Source organism: Ammospiza nelsoni, chromosome 4, assembly GCF_027579445.1.
Source record: "Ammospiza nelsoni isolate bAmmNel1 chromosome 4, bAmmNel1.pri, whole genome shotgun sequence".
Taxonomy (NCBI): domain Eukaryota; kingdom Metazoa; phylum Chordata; class Aves; order Passeriformes; family Passerellidae; genus Ammospiza; species Ammospiza nelsoni.
The window spans coordinates 22,705,798-22,727,772 of NC_080636.1; the positions used below are offsets into that span (position 1 = coordinate 22,705,798).

Genomic DNA, 21,975 nt, shown 5'->3' on the forward strand with positions numbered 1-21,975 from the left:
TGAAAAATTGTCAGTAGAGCCATAAATCTGTATTAAAATTGCAATTCTTCTGAAGCATGCTAGTTCACTCAACATGTTTCCTTTAAGAGATTTCCTGTCCTTATTTTAGGATAGTTTGTTAAACTTCAGTACAAGTATTGCTAGAGAAAAATGCATGACAAGGTGAGGACACCAGGAAAAACTATTGATACGGGTTATAGAAGTCTTCAGACCATTCACTGAGATTTTCTCCATGCTGTTGAGTATTTTGCATTTCTGTTTCTAAACACTTGCAGGCTTCACAAGCTCCTGCTGAGAATGCTGTAAATGAAGTGTCCAGTAGTGCTTCGAGATTCAGATTAGACATGTTAAAGAACAAAGCAAAAAGGTCTCTTACAGAATCTTTTGAAAGTATTTTATCACGTGTAAGTATCTTCATGTTTATTGTCTTTGAACATAATGTCATTGCTTTGTTTATTTGATAGAAAAATCATATTTGTTAGCGTTCCAGGCCTTAGCCCAAAAGTTATTAAAGTCCCAGTGACAAGAATATTTGAGTATCTCCTCTTGTTACTTCCCAGACAGCATTTCTAGAATTCACCCCTATAAAATCCTACTGCAACTGTGCTCAGGATATGAAATACAATGTTAGTGTTGTTATATTAGCTGTAGTACTGTTCTAATTTTCTTCAGTTTGTCCTGACCTGGTATAAACTGCCTATGTAAGCATAGCTGTACACTGGTTGCATTTTCACTGGCGTTGCTGTTTTGATGGAAACTCCTGATTTTGATCAGATCTGGAGCCAGAAGTTTTGGCTGAACTAGAGAGATAGTCACTGTTATGAGTAATGACAACATTTTATATTTTACCTGGAATAAAACTTCAAAGAGAACATGAGCTTTAACTTCAGAACATTAAAAAATTATATGATTTAAGGTTAGGAAGATACAAGTTCCATAATTGTGTTAGCACATCAGAATTCATCAGATACTTTTCTTAGTTACACAACAACATTACTCAAATTATATACAAATATATAAATGCTTTCTGATTTGTAGATGCTGAATGGTAATACCAGAAATTATGTTTTCCTGTGTATTAAATTTACATGGGTTTAGTCCTTTGTAAAAGACATCCTTTTCATTTTTCTGTATCTTGGTAAGTACCTAATACAGAAGGTACTTTAACAGTAGTTCTAGTACATGTGAAATATATGATTATGTACATATCATGGAAAGCACATCAATCCCCATGAGAATTCCTTAATTCTACAGGATCCTTCACATTGACAGAGACTATCCTGAATGAAGCTTCTGTTTCCCATAGGGAAAAAGGGTATTTTTAGGTATTTCAGGAAATCAAATTTGACACTATCTGTGAAAATTACAGATCTCAACTGTGCTACCCAAATCTCTTTGGTGTGCCCTATATATCATAATCTTAACTGCTGATGTGCTTTATTGCTACAGGGCAGTAAAGCCAGAGGTCCACTGGACAGGTCTGGTTCTGTGGATTTGGACACCTCTATGTCCAGTACCTTAAGCAGCACAAATAAAGTAAGTAAAGCCTGGGATAATTGTACATATTTACACACTTCAAAAATATTCCCTGAAACAACTAAGCAAGTATGAAATATGGTCAGATGTGAAATGTTTGAACTTGCTTTCAAGCTTTTCATTCTATTCCCTGTGTTATAAACCAGAGAAGTGCTATTGAATTAGAAATGCCTTGTACTGTATATAACATATATTTTGTATGAATATGTGAGTATATGTGAAATAAAACATTATATAACATCATCTGAATTTTACAACAGTGTGCAGCAAAACAAGTGCTATAATGACCATGCTGCTGATCCTAATATGACTGGTTTTAGTCCTGAAAGTTCAGACCATGAACGCAGGACTGTATTACAAGAAACTTAAAACTAAGGCAGAAGGTAGAGTAATTTCCCTGTTTGTGTGGCTAGAAAACTTTTAGTCTATATAAAACAATGCAAACAAACAGCAGGGAAGGAGCCAGTCTTCTTCCCTGGAAGCAGCATAGCACTGCAGGCTTAGATATACAGCTATTGATTCTGCTGTAAATGCCTGCTCACCTGCAGACTCCTGACGCCATGTAAACAAGAGTCTGCTCTTTCTGCTTATGTTTTTGAAAGAAGGGCTGATTCTGCAGGAAACATACAAGGTGAGGAATAAGGAAAATGCATGGCTTGGGATTGAAACAGACACCTAGTCATACGCTTAAGTTCTTTGTGTGAATCTGCAGGTAGACAAGAGGAATATTATATGGTTAGATTGGGTTGCTAAAGATACAGCATTCTGCAATGCCACCCTTTTCACTGTTAGCCAAATGTCACCATTTTGTCCTGACCCTATGTCTTTTGAGTTGTATTCAACATAGTATAAAATACAATTACTCTCAAAATTACTCAACATTTTCTCTGCAAAATAAAAGCTCTGCTTTGTTGGCCTAAGTGATGAATAACAAGGACATAAAACATCAAACATCTTTCTTTGAACTAGCTTGATAAAAACGTGTGTGTTTGAAGCAGATGTCTGTGGGATATGAATAATGACACAGTACTGCAATCTCAAAGATAAATTCTAAACCCATGTATTGCTGACCTTATTTCTTGCACTGCTAGGAGCCACCATTGTGTGAAAAGGAGAAAGACAGACTTCCTACACTTCCTGCAGAAAATGCTGTCAAGACCACTGGATCACTGGATGATCTCTGCAGCAACACAGAGGATTTCTCTCTGGAGCAGTCTGCTCCATTGCCCCAGCAGAGCTTTCGGAGGCGAGCAAACACACTCAGTCATTTACCAACAGAGAGCCAGGAGTCTCTGGGGCCTGTCGAATCATCACCATCTGTTCCTCAGAGAAAACTTATGAGGTATCACTCAGTGAGCACAGAGACTCCTCACAAAAGAAAGTAAGCCTTATTAAAAGCAGGCTATGATTTTGTTTGTTGAGGGCATATTTGGGGATGATAATTGCATACCAGGTATGTCCTCTTAATGGATAAGAGATGCAGTGTGTCACTCCTTGGAGGTTTGTAGGTGTTCTTTTTAAAAGCACCTTTAGCCCTCTGTGCTTCACAGGGGAAAGAAGACATGAGATGTGTAGTTTCACAGTATATGTTATAAACTACTTGATTCAGTTATATTTGTCCAAGCAATCATTTTTGTTGTTTTGATCTGTGAACAGTAGAAATAAATGCTACTTCTTGTTTTCTATTTACAGAGAAAAATCCAGTAGCCTCTGTGATCCTGAAAACCTTACTAGTTGGTGTTTTCATATGTAGCTTTGAAATAGCACACAAAAGTAACTTAAAGTGCCTAGTTATTGGTAGAGGTGGGGCTCCTGTCTAACTTTTCAATGAGCCCATCTAGATTTTACTGACAGAAACAAACTACTACTTGCTTTAATATGAATATTCTTCAAGCTGTCCTCCTTCAAAGGCCTGCCTCTGCATCTCCAGTCCCCTCTTAAATTTATGACAGTTTTCTCCCTCCCTTCTATCTGGCTTTTTCCAATTACTGTTGAAATACTTCTGTATTTCACTTTTCATTCATTGTAACTCTTGATCATATGCCTGACTTTCTCATTGAAATCAAGGAGAAGCACATATAAGGAAAAAGAAATGGGGGTGTTAGTGCCATTTTTTGGTAAGTTATATTCTGAAATGCCTTGCTGAAGCCTGTAAATGGGAATTTGGGACTTTGCTGATTGGGTTAAAAAAAGTTCATTTTCTTAGAGTTGCTGCATTAACTATGAAAAGCATAGGAAATGCCTCATTTACATATGCCAGCTCCATTTCAATGATTAGAGAAGGGATTTCATTTTTTTTTCCCTCCTTTCCTTTCTTTCTGTGTTGTTCTCTGTGCTACCTCAACTCCATCGCTCTGGTTGGAATCCGCACTATATGTTGTGAACGAATCTGTCGGCAAATCTGAAAGTTCTTCTGGTCAACTTGCACGTTCTCCTACTCTAGCTCGTCTTAATCCCTCGGCCTCTTCACCCAACTTTCTAAAATATCTAAGGCATAATTCAAGTGGAGAACCAAGTGGCCATTTTGCACAAAAAAGGTGAGCTAGTGCCTGGAAATAGTTTGGGGTAGGGTTTGTTTTCCTAGGTTGTAAATATGAAACTCTGTAGCAGAAATAATTAAAACAATTTAGTATAGACCAAAGGTGATAGATTTTTTTGGGAGAGGGAGCTCTTTAACTGCTCCACCACTGAATGTAAATTATGTGCTTACATAATTTGTTGTTTTAATCAATCAAATTCTTTCAGGCACTGGCTCTTTCTTTAGAATCAGTTGTTCCAAAGCAATTTGTTGTTATGCAGCAGACAGCAGCACTCCTTAAATTGTGTGAGGGATAAGTTGCCAAGAACCTGAGAGCTCACTCTGTCTGTCCTTCTTGAAGCATTTGGTTCTGTCCTTTGTTCATGGTAACACAAAAACATACTACTGTTCTTTTGTGCCTGACATCAAAGGCAAGTTGACCAAGTAGTTACATGGGGCAAGAAGCATCAGGAATATGCAGAGCTGATAGGAAAAAACCCACCACATACAACCCCACCACCATCCTCACAAAACCCCAAGAACAAGCAAAAACCCCAACCCATCAACCCATCATTTGTCTTGGTCTTGATACTCTTGCAGCAGTATCAAGTTATGCTTTTCCATGCCTTCTTTCTTAGAATTAAAATATAGAGAGAGAGCATTGAAGAAAAGGACATTAACACTTGTTTCCCTGAGAACCTGAAACTGAGTGGCTCCCTAAAAATCATAAACTGTGAAACTCTTTCTTAACCTCTTGAGCTAAAACTGCTTATTTCAGCTCAAAAGGCTAATGAGACCAAATGTCCTCAGAAGCACTGTCAACAGTCACTGGCCATTGGCAAGAAATTTTTATTGCTGTTGCTGTTTAAGAAAATGTACTAAAGTTGTCATTCCTTCTTATTAGATTAAAGGAATTTATTTGAAACATGCACTAAAAATTTTGTGATATATCAAAGAATAATAACTTTACTGGAAGTACATTTATATACGTTGGAACATTTTAGTTTGCCCAAACAGATATGTATCTCAAAGTAGGGCTTTGTTAGCAGTTTTAGTTCTGACTTTAGTTTCCTTGATATTCAGACCTTCAGGATTTAGCTGCCTTTTGTTTGAAACTTAGGAATGTGTATTATTTTTATTCTGTGGATTTATACTTCTTTGTTCTAAACTATACTTCTCCCAACTGCACTCTCAGCATCTCCTACCGTACTGCCTTAAGGAAAAAGCTTCATTCTTCCTCTTCTGTGCCAAATTTCTTAAAATTTCTGGCTCCTGTAGATGAAAATAACACCTCTGACTTTAGGAGCACAACAAGGTAGGGTTCTCTCTTAAAACCTAGAGGTAAAACTGTGTTTTCAAAGATTTCTTTGTCTGAAATATTTCAAATGCTTCTTGCACTTGCAAAACCTGATTTGTGCAATGGTTCACCTGCGTGTATTCTGCATGTAATTGCTGTCAAAAGAATGAAGGTATCCCAGCCTACTCTCCCATTGGGATTGCAGATTTTAGTCATTTTTGATGTTGGAATGTCCTTACAACTTCCATCTATGTATTTCTGTGATTATTCCTGACATAGGAGAGTTTTCACTTAAGAGAATATATGATTCTTCCTGAGCAATGTCAGTGTCCTCAAGTTGGAAGGAGAGGATGATCTGTAAAATGCTCCTGCCTGTTGCTGCCAGAGCTATCTGGATTTCATTTATCCCTTTCAGCTTCTACAAAGACTCTTGTAATCATTGAGCTCATAGCTGGAATAAAGCAATGATTAGTTTAGAATTCTAACATGTGAAAGTTATTTGTGGGATTTTTAATAGGAAGACAGCATTGTTCCTCACTATTTCATTTTCTGTTCTGAGTAAAAACCTCTGTATGGCATGTGTAGATGACATCAAAGGAGTAATATCCAAGGTTCTTGGATTTTGTTCCCAAGTTTGTTGCATATTTCAGAGGCTAACAGAAAGGTTTAAAGTTTTTCTCCCAGTCTGTGTTGGGAGAAGATATATTGCATACCCAGTGCACAGAAGGTTGGAAGTTCAGTTGAAGTTTAGAAAGCTCCTTGATGAGTACTAATAAAAGGCGTCAGCAAGTCTTTGTGTCTCCTATGAATAATTGCTAAGTTTTGTGCATGGCATATAAATAGTGTGATGGTAAAGCTACAATATTGTGTATGTATCTTTAATACATTCTGATTAATATACTGCTGCAAAGAAAACTGAAAATTAATTAAACTGGAAAGAGTAGACTACAGAGCTGCCAGTCCCTGTCTGTGAACCCCAGTGCTGTTTGCAGCCATGTGTAAGCCTCTGCCACAAAGCAAGTTTCACCTTCCTAACACTGCGAGCTTGGCCCTGCACGTGCACAGCACACTGCACCCCCAAGGCAGTGCCCAGGTGTTCACTAGGGCTGTGTGGCTGTTCCTGGCAGCCCAGGTGATCCCCTCACACACTGTTCTGTGCTCTGCCCTTTCAGCGATTACGAGTCCAAGCACAGCCAGCAGGCCCTGGATGCTGACAGCCCCGTGAGGACTCGAAGGCATTCCTGGAGGCAGCAGATATTCCTGAGAGTGGCCACCCCTCAGAAAGCCTGTGACTCTCCCAGCAGATATGATGGTAAAGCCTGGTTTTGCTTCTGTGAGCTTTTTGGTGTATGTAGTGCGTGAAGTGTGAATCATTGTGTCCACCAAGGGGATCTGTTTGCCTGGTGTTGTTTGTACTGTCATTGCAGTTTGCCACCTGCTTTTTTGTAATGCTCAGCTCATTAGCTGTTGAATTTTTACATTTCAGCTTCACATGTAAATTGTTCCTATTGTCTCATGTTAACTAGCCAGAGAAGAAATTATTTTTATGTGTACTATTTTAATGAGTTCTGGGGAAAAAATGCATCACCAAGCATTGTGCTGAAGAAAAGAGGATGCTTCTATTTCATCTTTCTGTGTTGGAGTATAGAACTACAGACTAGAAAAATCCAGGTGTACCAGCAGGAATTACATATATTTTATGATCTCATTTGAGTTCTGTAGTGTATGCTTTGTCCTCATGTATGCTGCTCTAGTCTGTGACATTTGCCACTTGAGTCATAATTATCCACTGTTCCCGTAAGTATTTTGTGAAATTTTGTAGAGCTGAAGAACCACCGACTAGAGGAAAACCATTGTGTATAAGCATGCATGTGCATCATTTTGTACATTCACTTTATGTAAGCCAGATAGTACAGGACATGCTGGGGCCAAGAATCCCTGAGAAAATCCTTTGGCTCACTAAAGTTTGAATTTCACAGCATGAGTTTTAAAAGCTATATCTTCTGACTTACCTCTAAGGCCATTGTATGAAAAATATGAAAAAGTATAAGGAAACAGAAAGGAACAGTATCTTATAGTAAATGTAGTAAAAAGTAACAATCTTAATGTCGCTGAGATGTTTTTCTTGCATCTTAAAGTGAGATCTTGATGAACTGGAGTAGGCACGTAAAGAAGTGTTTCTATCATTAATGCACTGCTTGCAATGTAATTTGACTGACATTGCAATGTAATTTGACTGACATGACAAAGTGACATAAGCTGCATATATAGGCACAGATGCCTCTCAAATTTAGTGTACTTCAATGTGAAGTGATTTCAGGAGCATGATGTGTGAACATAGGTATGATATGCTCTGTTGTACCTAAAGGCATATTATATGAAGGACTGTTGTATGAAACTTCTATTTTTACAAGTCTCTCTTTGTGACTGGAAATAGTCTTACTTGTTTTTGAAAGCCACAAAACCTTCCCCTATTAAATAGGAAAATAAAATCCACCTAAATTGCCTACCCAAGCATTTCCTCTGAGACATAATAGCTGCAAGATACAATCTTAACAACCTACAGCTGGGTAAGCAGAATAGTTTGGGAAACAAGTGCAGCCAAAATGGAAAACAGGATGTGCTATTAATAGGAGCAGCAATTTAAAATATTTGGCCTTTTTTCTTCATTCATTTTCTTTTTTGTTTCACTGTACATACTTAGTTTATGAACAGAAGAAAACTCAGCGTCAGCAGGTTTTTTAAATTATTTAAAGCAAATACTGGATTTTTCTATTTGGGCTTTTATGCATCTCCTGAAGTGTTTCTGGCAGTGAAGAATACTCACTTGTTATCCAGTCTCTGTAGCTTAAAGAGAGCTGCTGTACAGCTGGTCCTACATTGGAATAACCACCACAGTTAACTAAGAAACCCCTCTAGTTCCAAAGTAAAAATAACTACCTGTCATTCATCATCTTGTTTTTCTTTCATATTCTGTCCTTTTTTTACATCTTTCTCACTCTTTTTAGACTGATTTCCTTTAATTTATACAAACAGCTGATATATCACCAAAATATCAATTCCAGCCAAACTGGACAGAGGGCAAAGAAGGTTTTAAAGATAACATGCTTTGTCATGTTCTGCAAAAGTAAGCATGAAGGGAGGGAAATAAGGGAACATCTGTGATTTATGGGTTTCCCTTTATAGACACATACTCCACTGACCAGTTTCTTCCTTGAGGTGCCATGGTCAACACCCTGCTACAGAGTAATCTACAGGAGAGGAGTAAGGAAAGAAGCTGGGAAAGGGGCTGTGTTTAAAAGCTAGTAAGTCTCTGAAGCTGATACCCAGATCTCTGCATCTCAGAGATGATACAGTTTTTCAAGTTTAACCTAGGCTGCCTTACCAAACTTTGTGTTAAATGTGAAATCCACCAGGGTGCCTGAACTGTGCATTGCTTTGACCACATGTGGGCAGGCATTGTCAACCAAATGAAACTGCTCTGTGGCTGTAATTTCTCTGGGTTGTAATGAGTAAATTGCACGTAAGAGTGTGTAAGTTGTCACAAGAACTAGAGACAGCTTTAAGCTTTATATTTGTAGAAAAACCTAGGCTCTGACATTTGTGGTTTTGTTTGTATAGACAGGTGGTGAGCTGAATCTCTAAGTGCATCATATGCATTGCTGCTCTCTGTGTGGTTAACACAGCAGGATATGAAGGTATATTTACTAAAAGTTAAAAAAAAAGAAACCCCAGAGAACTGGTACATAGCTTTTGCTGAAATTTTGATCTTACACTTTCGAAGTACTGAACTTGATAAAAGTCTCATATCCTGAGTTTCCACTTGAATCTTGAACAGCTTAAACAGCACTGAATCCCACTGTCTTGCACTTGTGAATCCTTTAATTCTTTAGGAAGTGCTCATAAATAGTTTGAGCTAAAACTTCATCTTCTGTAGCTCAGGTGGAACAAAATGGTTGCTGGCTGTGCTTTGGGGGTTGCATCACGAATTACCAGGCAGAGAGCACAGTTTGTTTTGCAGTCACCATTATTCAAAAGGAAGGATTTACTGTATATGAAGGAGAGTATTCTGTCCTAAATCAGTAGAAGAAAAATGCTGCAGATAGATATGCTAGAAAGATGGGGTTTTTTGCCAGTTGAGATTCCTGCCTTGCCTGATGATTGGACTAAAGTAGCCGTGCTTAATGAGGCAAGCACTCTGAGACAATACAAAGCCTTGTAGAGAAACCATTGCTCTTGGTTGTTGTGGGAGCAAAGCCCCACATACACACCCTTTTCCAGCCTCTTCCTGCTTGTTGGTGCTGCCACTTTCCCCTTCCCCTAGTATTTTCCCCTGCTTCTGTACATAACTTTACAATTAAGCACATCAGAGAACTATTATGCAGTTTGCTGCCTGACAGGAGAGCCAGGTGATCCCTAGTGAGCCTGAAGATGAAGCTGACCAATTTGAAGACCTAGAAAAGATTTTCTACATGGGTGAAATGATTTGTCAGAGTTGTAATACTTTACAGATGATAGCTAGAGGATGTAGTGCTGACTGATGCCAGTTCCACTGTAGCAAGCTGCAGTTCAAATGCTCCAGCCTCAGCTCCAGGTGTTAGCAGCTTCCCCTGAACAGTTGTGATCCTGCAAGTTGTGCGGAGCACCAGGGGGCAGCGTTCTCACACTGGCACCTCCAGACACAGTGTCTCATCCTCGGAATTCTGCTTCTGTTGTTTATTTGTGGGAGTGCAATGAGTGTTGAATCCTGCAGAGTGGAGAGATGGAAAAAGGGAAGCAGAGTCTCCTTACCAAATGGATCACACTTTGATCTGTTACAATACTACATTTATCTTGAAAGAACGTGTTTATTATTCTTTTTCTAAAGCTCTGTCTCTCCTACTCATGGTCTTAAACATTCTAAGTAATGTTTAATGTGTTTCCTCAATTATTTGATTTTCACCTTTATACTTCCCCACCCTACTTGAAGCAGATGTTCCTACTTCTGTAGCATCACTCAAGAGCCACATTTTTTGGCCATGCAAGTGGTCCAGGACCCTTTAGTTCTCTGTTCACTGGTAAAAAGATGAAGAGAACCACAACTCAGTGAACATTTTAAACCAGATGAAGTATGGACACACTCAAAGGCCCTAATTTTCACTTGGGTCAGTTTTCTGGTCCCACTCACAGTATTACGCAAGCAATAGAGCAGGCGGGGACAGGTGTCTGGAAGGTGAGGGTGGGTGCCCTTACTCTGCTCAGGAGCAGGACATCCTTAAATCTGTGTAGACTGATAATGAAACTTCACCTTGCACTGCAGTGCAGCAAGATAGTCACTTACATATATTCAGCATCTACAAATCTCTGTGCAGTAGACAGTTTTAACTAGAGTTTTCACCTATTGACTGTTATAGTAGGAGAACTGTTTTGCAGATTGTCAGAAACTCCCAGCACAGTCAAGTCAATTGCTGGATTTAAGGGGGATGTGAATGGTTTTTGAAGGAAATGGTAGGAAAGTAGTGGTGCTTGTTGGAGCTTTCTTGGTGAGGGAGGTGTATTGGGAGTAAACAAGATTTTTGTAACAGTTATCTCATTTTTAGGTTGGAGGATGGTTGATTTGTTTTAATGTGGGCAATGTGTAATGAATTTTACCTGTTGAATAGTGAAAGAAGTTGAAATTCAGAGCAATGAGATGCTTGTACCACTTATCTCTACTCAGCAAATAAATTCAGATAAAAAATCGACTACATTTTATTTTAGACCTTGAGTTGCAGAAAAAAAAATGATGTAGAAAGCACAAGTAACTCTGCACAGGAAAATGAACTTGATTCATTAATTAAAATTAATTTGGTTTCAGCGTCTGTCAGATAGAGGTGTCAAACTGTTAAATCCTATGTACTGAAGAAAAGTTTGAATTAGAAGAACTGTTATTCTTTAAACCAGCTGTAGTTAACACCTACCTGTCTGTTTATGTGCTTTGTGGTGTAGGCTATATCTCTTCATTATTTATGCAAATTTTTTAAAAATCATTTTGTAGTAGCATTGCAAATACCATAAGCTGTTGCTTTAGCATTCTGTGCTTAAGAGTGTTTATGGGGTGTATACTATTTGTAATGTGTTTGGCAATACTGTTTTAGCAGTATTTGCCTAGTTTTTAATTAATAGTAACTGTTTTAGTTACTATTAATTAAAACCCGTTGGTTATAATTGTTTAATCAGTTCTGCTCCTCTCAGAGCAAATATGTGCTCAATTTGGATTTGCAGCACAGAAGTTTGGCTACAGCCAGTAAGTACATGATTCACGTTTGGTGGCTTCTGTGCCCACTGAAATATCAGGGCATTCCTTTCTCAGCGATTGATAATATTAGCAAATGAGATTATTTTGGAGTTAGTGAGTACTTTTTAAAAAGTCTTGGCTTTAGAAGAAAAGTCCAAAGCATCCAAAACAGTCCAGAGCTGATTTTAATCAACAGTGTTGAAATACAGAGTTTTTCAAGAATTCCTCATTCAGCCATTGCTTTAAGTTGTATGTCAGATTAGAAGAACTTGTTGCTTCTTGTGGTTCTGTATCTGAAGCTTACTGATTACAGAAGGCTCCTGGTCATTTTACCACATCTGGTTATGAAGTTAAATATTCCTGGCAACTGTGTAAAATAATAGGAATATTATGTCTTTGGTTATAGAAGCTTACATTTCTCTTTATTTCTGTACCATGTTTGAAAGAAGGTATTGTACTACCTGAATGGAAAATCTGAAGAGAACTAACGATGTTGATGTCTTTTCTTTTGGCAACTGAATCTTAAATGACTTTGAAATTCTCTTGTTTGCCAAGCTAAATTTTGTAAAGTTTAAAATGCAACAATAACATAATGTAGTAAATAAAAGGCTTAATAGATTCTCTGTCCAGATTCTCACCATATGTTGTCTGACCTTTTAACCCCAGAGAGTGGATGTGACTGGTAAACACTGCATGTAGAGAGCCATGTGTAAACAGTTCTGTAGTGAGGCTGGTGGTAATGAATTGTTATCGAGCCTCCTCCCTATCAGTCCTTCCTTTCTGCTTGAAGCTTGAAGTTGGAGTTTCTAATCAAAGATTAATCTTGTTGTCTTGGTTGTGACAGTTGAGCTTGGTTAGACTAAGTGATTCTGAAAGAATGTTTTTTTAAATTTAAGCTTTTAGGTTGGTTTGTCATTTAAACCTTGTTTAATACTAAGGTGGATTGATTAGGAAAATATTTGATAAACTTAATTTTTTCTTAGTGATTTACAAATGAAATATCCCTGTTCATATAATTTTTGATCAGATATTGTCTGTTTGAATTACTACTGAGGTCATTCACCATCTTTCCATGTACAGACTTTCTTTAGTGTAGGCTCTGGTAGAAATATGTCATGATACTTCCTTCTTAATCTTTTGTACTTTGTTTTTGCATCATCTTTCCATTTAAGAGTAATGTGTTTGTTGATCCTTTTAGAGTGTAGAGATACTCTTCATCTTAGGGTTGAAGCACTGCCATGTGAAGTGAACAGCTGAATATGAATAAATAGATGAGCTGTACAAATTCCATCTCAGTCCATTGTTCCTACTGGCCTTGTCCTTTGTTGGGTATTATAAGTAGTGGAAGCATAAGAGGAATGTTTCTGAGGTATGTATGGATGTGCTGTGTGTATGCATTGCTCCATGTTGCTCCATGTTTATGGAGCAACATTTCCATCTGGTTCATGAGAAGTGTCATCTGAAATTCAGTACCTTGAAGAAGTTCTCACAAGCCCAGGAAAGATGGTGGTTTTCCCAGTGAAGTGCAGTTTCTCAGGGAATCCTTGGGTTGACACACAGACTTGTAAAATTCCATTGTGCGGAAGAACAATTCTGAAGTGTAGTCCAAGTATGAACCTCAAATGAGACTTACCATAAAATTACCTTTGATAGTTATTAATAGTGATCAAGTCACCTTGCCAAATCCTGAACCTTAGAGAACAGAAGTGTTATAGGCTCATAGGAGTAGCTTGTATGGGGGTAGAATTTTACGTGGAAGCAAAGGAAGCAATGTATTTGAAAGGGGTTAGGGTCAGGTCAAATGTGAAATAGGCATCAACAAAAGCTGACTAAGTTGGCAGATGAACAGGGAAGCAGTCTTTCAGTGTGTGCTGAAGCATTCAGATCCTGCTTAAGTGCACCTCCTAATCTCATAAAAGTTCCGAAGGGTGCACATTGCTTGGATCTTAACACATGGTGGTTTGGCTCAGTGGAATGTGAGCTCCCAGTTAGATGCAGTTGAATTGCTGTACTGTTTATCTTTGCTTTCTCTGTTATCTTCCAGATCCCAAACACAATACTCAGTTCCTTGTCCCAGTATTTCTGCTCTTGTCTGTTCTGCATCTGGAAGCTGGGTGGTATGTCTCTCTCTCACCTTGTATGTTCAGGGACATGGGTTAGTGCTGACTTACCAAATGTCTAGTTTTTATTTTGCTTTGAGGGATTATCTTCATGTTCCACCTTCTTCCCTCCCTTACCAGCCAAGCAGCTGATGCAACTCTGCAGACTTCTGACAGGCCCCCCGAGCAGTTAAACAGGTTCATTTTGCTTTCTGTAAATCTTGCCAGCGTGCAGACAGGAAGGAAGGCAGCTTTTGAATGTCTTGCACTTTATCAGAGTAGACTTTAGACTTTCTGTTAAATGTCCACAAGTGATAAGAAGCAAAAGAAAAGATAGAAAAGGAGCTGCTGCTTGGAAGGCAAAATCAATCCTAGGATTCTTCACAGAAGCATTAGAGGTAGGGTTGATAATCATAATTGTTCAGCTTATAGAATTTTGTAGCCTTTTGGTTTTCTTTTATAGCCTTAAGCATTATTTCTTTTAATGATTTCTGATTTTATCGGATTAGTCAGCAACAAATGGGAAATTTTCAGCCTAAATGGAAGGAGCACTGTGGTCTTCAGTAATTCATGCTTTGCAGCAGTTCAGGTCTTGGCACAGTTTGACCGAAAACGACAAGTGAGTTATGTCTCTGATAAACTTGTGAATTTGTACTTGAAGACCAACCCCTGAAAATTGTCCTGAGGAAGTGGGATGTGTACATTAAAGACAGGAAGATACTAGATGTTGAATGTGTTTTTTCTTGCTTTAGGAATGCAATGTGTTTAATCAGTTTCCTTGCATGTGTTTTGCCAGCCTGGGTTTTTTTGGTTTAGGTTTTTTTAGTAGTAGGTAGCCATAAACTTTATCTGCACATAGTCTATTTTCTAACATATTTGTGCATATATGCAAACATACAATCAGAATACACATCTGATGCTAAAAGAGATACATAAACCACTGGGAAGATGTGTAGAGGAGACTTGCTTCACCAAGATGTGCCTGCATTCCATATTGGCTGCTTTGAGAATGGAACGTGAATGTAAGATGTGAATAGACCACAGACACTGTACAGTAGAATAAGGGGTTTCCTATCTAGATCAGTTTTACTTTTTTGCCTTGGTGTATGGTGAGCACTTCTGTTGATTCCTCTCTCTTATGGTGTCATTATTGTATGCAGCCTTAGAGGAAACTAACAACTTCCCTTGAAGATTGTCTTTTTATTTCTTTATTATTTTATTAAAAAAAAAAAAGTGAATTCTACCAGCATTATCCTTAAGAGCATTTCCCTTTAAATATTTCCTAATATGCACTAAGAAAAATTGGGATCAAAGCTACTGTATTTAGAAATTTACATAAAAATGTACAGAACATTGTTGACAGTATAGCACGTGCATCAAAACCTACAATTGCATCAAAACCAGCAATCAAATAAAAATAATTTTCCTTTCATGGTCAATACAAGTTGAAAGTTACCGAGTGTGTGTATCTTCTCTGTGTGCTGACATTTGCCTGTAGCTCTTTCATAATTGCAGACCTTAGCTCATTAAAGTCTTTACATTTACCTGTAAAGAAAAAAGGTTAATGTTTCCCAGTTTCTTTCAGTGAATATAATAGTCTCTTCATTGTATTGATAGTTTTCATAACAAGCTGTATTTCTGAGTGCATCTGTCAGTTTTCCTATTTTCTTTGCAAAAATGGTGATTGCCATTAAAGTGTCAAATATTTGACCTTTGCCTGATTCTCATTCCCATGATGTTCATTGTTCTTTGAAATGCTGTAGATATCATATGTGTGGGTATCCACATCTAGACCCAGAGTGCAAGATTGTAAAGGTTTAAATTGTTCTGCTAGCTGAAAATATTGCACTCTTTTTTATATGTGTATTTTAGCCCCAGACTTTGTGGTGGCAAGCAAATAAATGTTGTATAAGGAAACGGGTGGTATTTGAAGCCATTCTACTTCTGTCTGACTCTTTGAGAGAACAAGACTGACACTGGCAAGACTTAGAAAAGCAGAAGTGAGCAGCTGTGAACATTTCCATTCTTAGTCATTTGAGCTCAGTTGTGCGAGTGCCTTCGAACAAACAAGGAAAGAATAGCTGCATATGAGCTGCATGAGTCAAAGCAGAGTGACAGTCTGGGCAGGACTTAAAGGGGGGAAAACCTTCCTATTTCGTTAGTTTTGAAGAGATGAGATGATGTGTGTGTTTAATTCAAAATCTTTACCACCATGCTAGTGATAAAGATGTGGAGCACAGAGCTGCCATCAGAATAATTGCTTCAGGAATGCTCCTTTTGCAGGAGCTGTTTGAAGTAGCACACAGAGATGTACTTGTCGTTGGCTGGCCAGGTTGTGAGTGGATTTTGAGGCATGAAATATAAAGCACTGTCTTGCACGTGTATCTCAGGGAGCCATTTCACAGCCATTCTGGTTGGGTGAAGAAGTGCTGTTGCTATGGCCTTCTGTTTGAGATTTGCTAGGAAGAGATTGGTTGTTTTGACCATTCATTTTAAAGTTGGTGAGTTGAGTAATTTTTCTTCTAGATACAAGTTGTGTCAAAGACTACTGAGCCTCCAGAGAAGCTGTATAAAACTATAAAGTTAAGTGATACTGCAGCAGGTATTAAGAAAGTATAACAGCTTGTGCTTCTTACATTGATTACTTATGTAAAACAATGTTATATACCCTTTTCCTAAAAATAAATGATTTTTCAATTTGTTTGAGATTTATTTAATGTTCACTTTCTTTTGTAATGTTTTCAGTCTTAGAATTGCTTTGCATGCTTGACAAAATAATATATTTTGTGGTAGGCCATCTGAAGCCAAAAGAAAAAGTGCAGAAGGTTATTATATGGTTAATGAAATGAGAAGTGAAAACAAGCATGTCTTAAGTGCCTGTGTCTCTTTCCACCTATTTACTTTAAGAACTGGTAATCATCCCATTGTATGGCCTTAGGTGGTGGTGTGTTTGTGCAGCTAAGGGCGTGTGTTTTCTTTGTTAAACATGCTTTAGAGATTATTCTTCAAATTATGTGGGTGTTGTATTTGATTTTATCTGCTATTTGAGTCATGCCACGTTTCAGCTGTAGGTTATGTTTTTGTAATTTCTCAAACTTGCCTTTTCCTTTCAGTTCTCTGCAGGTAAAGTTCTAATTAGCAAGATGTGATCTTGGCGGGTGGTACAATGTTTTTACCAGGTTATAGAAAAAATATTCTAGGCTTTAGCCTGTATGATTCTTATTCTGAATCAGCTTTCAAGTCTGTTTGGAGCTGTCATTTGGGAAACCTTGCTTGGTATTGCTACCTCTTATCTATCTATCTAGATATAGATGGATACATGAGTTAGTGTGTGTATCTATAGATGTGTCTGTGTATGTGCAAACTGTCCATTCGCCTGTTCAAGACATCCAAGTAGTTAACAGCAGCTTCTCTTTTTCAAAGATTACTGTGAACTGGGAGATCTCCCACCCAGATCCCCATTAGAACCAGTGTGTGAGGATGGCCCCTTTGGGCTGGTGAAAGAAGAAAGAAAGAGGACACCCCATGAGCTTCGGGAGCTGTGGAAGAAAGCCATCATTCAGCAGATACTGCTCCTCAGAATGGAGAAAGAAAACCAGAAGTTACAAGGTTGGTGAAGTTCTTTTGTACTACACCCTACTGCAATACAAATTCACCTTTCAGTTTTCTCTGTGGCCTTGGTAGTGGACTGCACCAAGACTTAATGAAACATTCTGGGAACCCACAGGTAAATCAGATTAGCAATATCTCCCTCAGCACTCATTAGTGTAGGTGACAATGTATGATAATTTTTTTATTACTTCACCTTTTATTTGTTTACTTGATCTGAAGGGACACTCTCTTTACCATGGCTGAGGTTTTTTAGGCTGGTGTCTAGAAGCCCTCACAAGGAATTCAGCATGATCAGTATCATGAACTGAATTCTTTTCTACATTCACATCCACAGGTCCTTGTCTAAGTATTGGTCATTGCAACATTGTGTTTAGCCAGTCTTGAGGTTCAGAGGAAGTTCTTAAAGAGGTTGGTGTGGACATGAAACTATGGGTGCCTGCAGTAGTACCCATACTGTGCAGGCAAGGTTTCTGCAGAGTGGTAATGACTTAGATCAGTCCAAAGGGACTTGAGAAACTGTAATTTTCAGTTGTTCTTAACCGCAGTTTTTCTGTGAATGACTTAGCTGCAACAAATCCATTTTGGTGGCAATTTTTACACTTAAAGAACAGGTGTATGCAGAATCACAAGTGATTGCCTTTGAGAGCTGCTCCTTTGAAAATATGAATGATGAGGACAGAAATTTTTATCTGGATGATTTTTAGATGTTCAGGAAGGGAGTAGGCAGCTGAACCTTCAAAAGGGGAGATACCTGGCATGAAAATGGCGATATTTCTTTTTCTTTCTCAACTTGAGGAAGGACAGACTTCCAAGAAGTGTCTAGAAAGAGGGCCCAGCTGTATGAAAAGTTCAGTACACCAAACATGAAATATTTCTTTAAACTCAGGCTAAGACACACGGCTGGAAAGACAGAACACCTCTTGGGTATTGGATATGGCCTGCCAAAGCACTCGACCCACCTCTGGGCTGTTTGCTCCTAGCAGTGTAGCTCTCCTGTTTCAGCCCTATTTGAAGAACACCTGACACCTAAGTTTCCTAAGAACCCCACAGGTGGCAAACATGTTCCCAGCAATGTACTAGCTAATCCAGTAAAATAAAATATGACAATGGATACCAGATATACAGTGTCCTTGGCCAGAGTCTGAGGCCATCTGGAGAAGAGGTGCTAAGAGAAATGATTTATACAGTCTCTTCAAGCTTAGAACTGTGCTGTTGTAAATGAGCTTCTGTAACTTTTTTATGGCATTTGGAAATAAATTTTCTCTGTTTTGTGTATTTATACTCCTGATTTTTAAAATATCTCTTGTATTCAAATTATCTGAATTTACAGCCTGCAGTCAAATTTTTGGCAAGTACAGGTCATTGATATCCATACACATTTTAGCAAGTTTAACTAGATGCTCCAATTTTGTATTCCCAAAACAACAAATTGGAAAACCATCACACATGAGTTAAGATTAATATGTCTGAAAAGCCAGTTAGTGAATGAATGAGGTTGGCAGAACTGAAGGCCCAGCTGTGCTGTGTGCCCTGTGGGGTGAGGAAGGTGTCCTAGGTAGCTGCTGCATGAAGAGCTCAGATGGTGGGACAATAGTTGGAAACAGCAGAGGACTGTGCTGCAGTGAGCACAGCATCTTTACTAGTAGTGCTTACGTGTGATATTGGGAATTGGGTAGGGTCAGTATCTAAATAAGCTTGTTGATAAAGGCATATTCTCACCTCAGCCCTCACAAGTCACATTTTTGCACATAGCATAAGAAGACTGAATAAAGCAGGAGAGTCTGAAAAGTTGCCAAGAACCAGAAAACATTTATTTGCAGAAGATGAAACATTAAAAGATTACTCAAGGTTTTTTTCCCTATAACCTGAAATTTAAATGCATTTTTTTGTTATATTCATACAATACCATTTGTGTTTTAAGGTTTTTAATATTCTGATTTATAAATGTGTTGATTTTGACCTGACAAAAATATTAAGAAGTTGACAAATAGTTTTGAAAGACTGAATTACTTTCAGTGTGAACACACGGCTGTAATAAAATTATGAGTGGATGCATTTCATGTATTTGTAGTTAATTACTGAATTAAAAATTAAATATCCTGAGTCCAAATCTTGCAAACACTTAGGTAACCTCACAACTCACATGAATAACCTCATTGAATTAAGTCATTCACATGTGAAAGCAGCTACAGGGCAAGCAGGTACCCTTCCCAGATATAAACAGTTCTTTTCTTTTCAGTTTTTAAAATCTAGATGCTTGTTTAATCAGTGGGAGTACAGGACCAGATAACCCTTTGTGACTTTAGAATTCAATTATCTAAAAAACCTGAATTGCAGATACAGATCTCAGAACAAGCTGAGTTTAATGTGTTGATAGTGTCATTTACAATGTAAATGTCAGGCAATCTTTAACTGTTTTCTAAATTTGTATAAAAGAGTTGAAAATACAAATAATGGAGAGTTATCAAAATTAAAATGTTATTAAATTATCAAAAGATAATATAATGACATTTTAACATAGATTGTCTCAAGACTGAAATGAATAGGAATTCATACTGTGAAGTCCTCAAAAGTAGCAGCAGGCTTATGATATATGGCAGAATATCCTCAAAATAAGAGTGTCTTGTTACCATTACAGTAATGCATCATCACAACACAGAAGTACTGTAAACACATCAGGACAAATTAATTGAAAAACATGGTCACTTCATGATACACTATTTTATAAACATAGTTTCAAATCATGTTATTTGTAAGAGAATTACCTTTTAATTTTTGTTTAATACTAAAGAAAGAACCTTTCCAGACTTTTACATATTTTGAACTTTTGCTCTGCTTCATTTTTTGTAAGTAGAGAGCTGCTCATGTCCTGGAACTAGGTGCAATGAGTACTCAGCCACATTACAGCATAGTTAAAAATTTGAAACCTATTTTGTTAGTTTCTCCATACATTTCCCACTGTTTGTCTCTCCTCAGTGCTGTCTTTGTAACTTCATCTTGGTTTCCTTATAGCATTTTCTTTCATCATTTCATCCTTTTAGAAATAGATGACTGACATATCTGTATCTCATATGAACTACATCTTTTTTTCTCCTCTTCTATTTTTTTGGTCTTATTACCTGCACAGATCCATCCACTGTCACAAAACATGCTTAATTATTTAGTTTACACGATTAATATTACAAAATCCTGTTTTCTGGGCACATGATAGTACTAAAATGCCCCCACAGGAAAAAAACTTGAAAACTTTACCAAGACAACCTTTGAAATTCTAGCTCTACTTCTAAACTTTGGAATTACACTCTGCTACAAAGTCATTTGCATTTCTGCCATGGTTTTTTGATGCTCTCCCAGCTACTGTTTTTACTTAGTTACTACTATTACGGGGCTGTATGCATAACAAATAAATGACCGAATTGGATTTGTGTTTTCATTTGCTGAAAGTCTTCTGCACTAAAGAGCTGGGAAAATGAAAATTCCTGTTATGAAAATCATATGTTTATTTCATTAGTCATCATATCTCATGATTCTTCATATTTAGGAGTTGATTAGAAGTAGGGAATTCAATTTAACTGGCCAAACACAATTAATATTGCACATAATATCTTTCAAAAACCAAATAAACTGATCCAACCCCAGAATCATGGAATTATAGATATTAATTATTTCAAGTAGTAGCACCAGACAGTTGTAAGTTAAATGAATCCATTTTACAAATAGTAAACAATATTAACTGCTACATCCATTATATCACTTTTTAGCATCTGAAAACAATTTGCAGAACAGACGCCTGAAACTTGACTATGAAGAAATCACACCATGCTTAAAAGATGTAACTTTGATTTGGGAAAAAATGTTGAGTACACCTGGAAGGTCAAAGATTAAATTTGATGTGGAAAAAATACACTCTGCTGTTGGACAAGGTAAACTGTTTTTTGAGTTGTTGAAATGCATGTAAATTGTATCTGAATACTGTGGCCACTTAACCACTCCTTATAACCATTCTCTCTAGTGCTGTTCCTCAGGCTGCTGACTAAACAAGTAACAAGTTTTGGTACCATAATGGTTATGCAAATGCAGGTACCAGTCCCTTTCAGTGGTAGCTGCAGTTGTATCACTGGAACTACAGCATACATTTTTGAATAACATCTGCCCTTACCAGGAGAGTTGTATACTACCTCAATGCATTACAGTTTTTGCAATCTAATTTTATAAATTAAAAGTTACAATTAAAGAGAAAAAAGCCTGGAGAGTGCCAATAAATGACTGTGTGAATCACTGAAGAAGCCCTCTGCACTGTTTTCTGGAAATTCTCTATTCCAGGCTGTGTACTATGTCTGTGCACAAACAGTAGACGTAGTATCTCTGCAGAACTGTCTTTTCTCTGAGGTCAAGAACTTTCTCTGAGTTCAGGAACTTTGTCCTTGCAGACACCGCTTACAGTCTTCCTCACTATTGCAGGGCTGACCAACCACCCCTATCTCCACTGCAGCAAAAGTAATACAACCTAAAGATGTTTTTTACATGTTCTAAGAAATTGGGCTATTACTTAATGTTGGTTTGCCGTGGTTGGACCCAAAGGCCTTAAGCTGAGTGCTGTATGGACTAATGGTGAAGATAGGTCCAAGGAGCTTTTTTTAGTTCTTTACAAAGCTTC

The 21,975-nt window shown here is 37.7% G+C and overlaps 1 protein-coding gene across 7 annotated transcripts in view; it reads left to right on the forward strand.

Moving 5' to 3' along the window:
• The window catches only part of TBC1D1 (TBC1 domain family member 1), a 98,577-nt gene that overhangs the window by 59,533 nt on the left and 17,069 nt on the right, over positions 1-21,975 (forward strand). For 2 of the 7 annotated variants that reach the window (XM_059470181.1, XM_059470188.1), the window contains 8 exons: positions 276-404; positions 1,450-1,536; positions 2,628-2,917; positions 3,945-4,073; positions 5,250-5,369; positions 6,524-6,663; positions 17,130-17,315; positions 21,080-21,241. In XM_059470181.1, coding sequence (XP_059326164.1) covers positions 276-404; positions 1,450-1,536; positions 2,628-2,917; positions 3,945-4,073; positions 5,250-5,369; positions 6,524-6,663; positions 17,130-17,315; positions 21,080-21,241 — 1,243 coding nt within the window. The remainder of the gene's footprint in view (positions 1-275; positions 405-1,449; positions 1,537-2,627; positions 2,918-3,944; positions 4,074-5,249; positions 5,370-6,523; positions 6,664-17,129; positions 17,316-21,079; positions 21,242-21,975) is intronic. The other 5 variants (XM_059470182.1, XM_059470183.1, XM_059470184.1 and 2 more) reach the window with 5 other exon arrangements.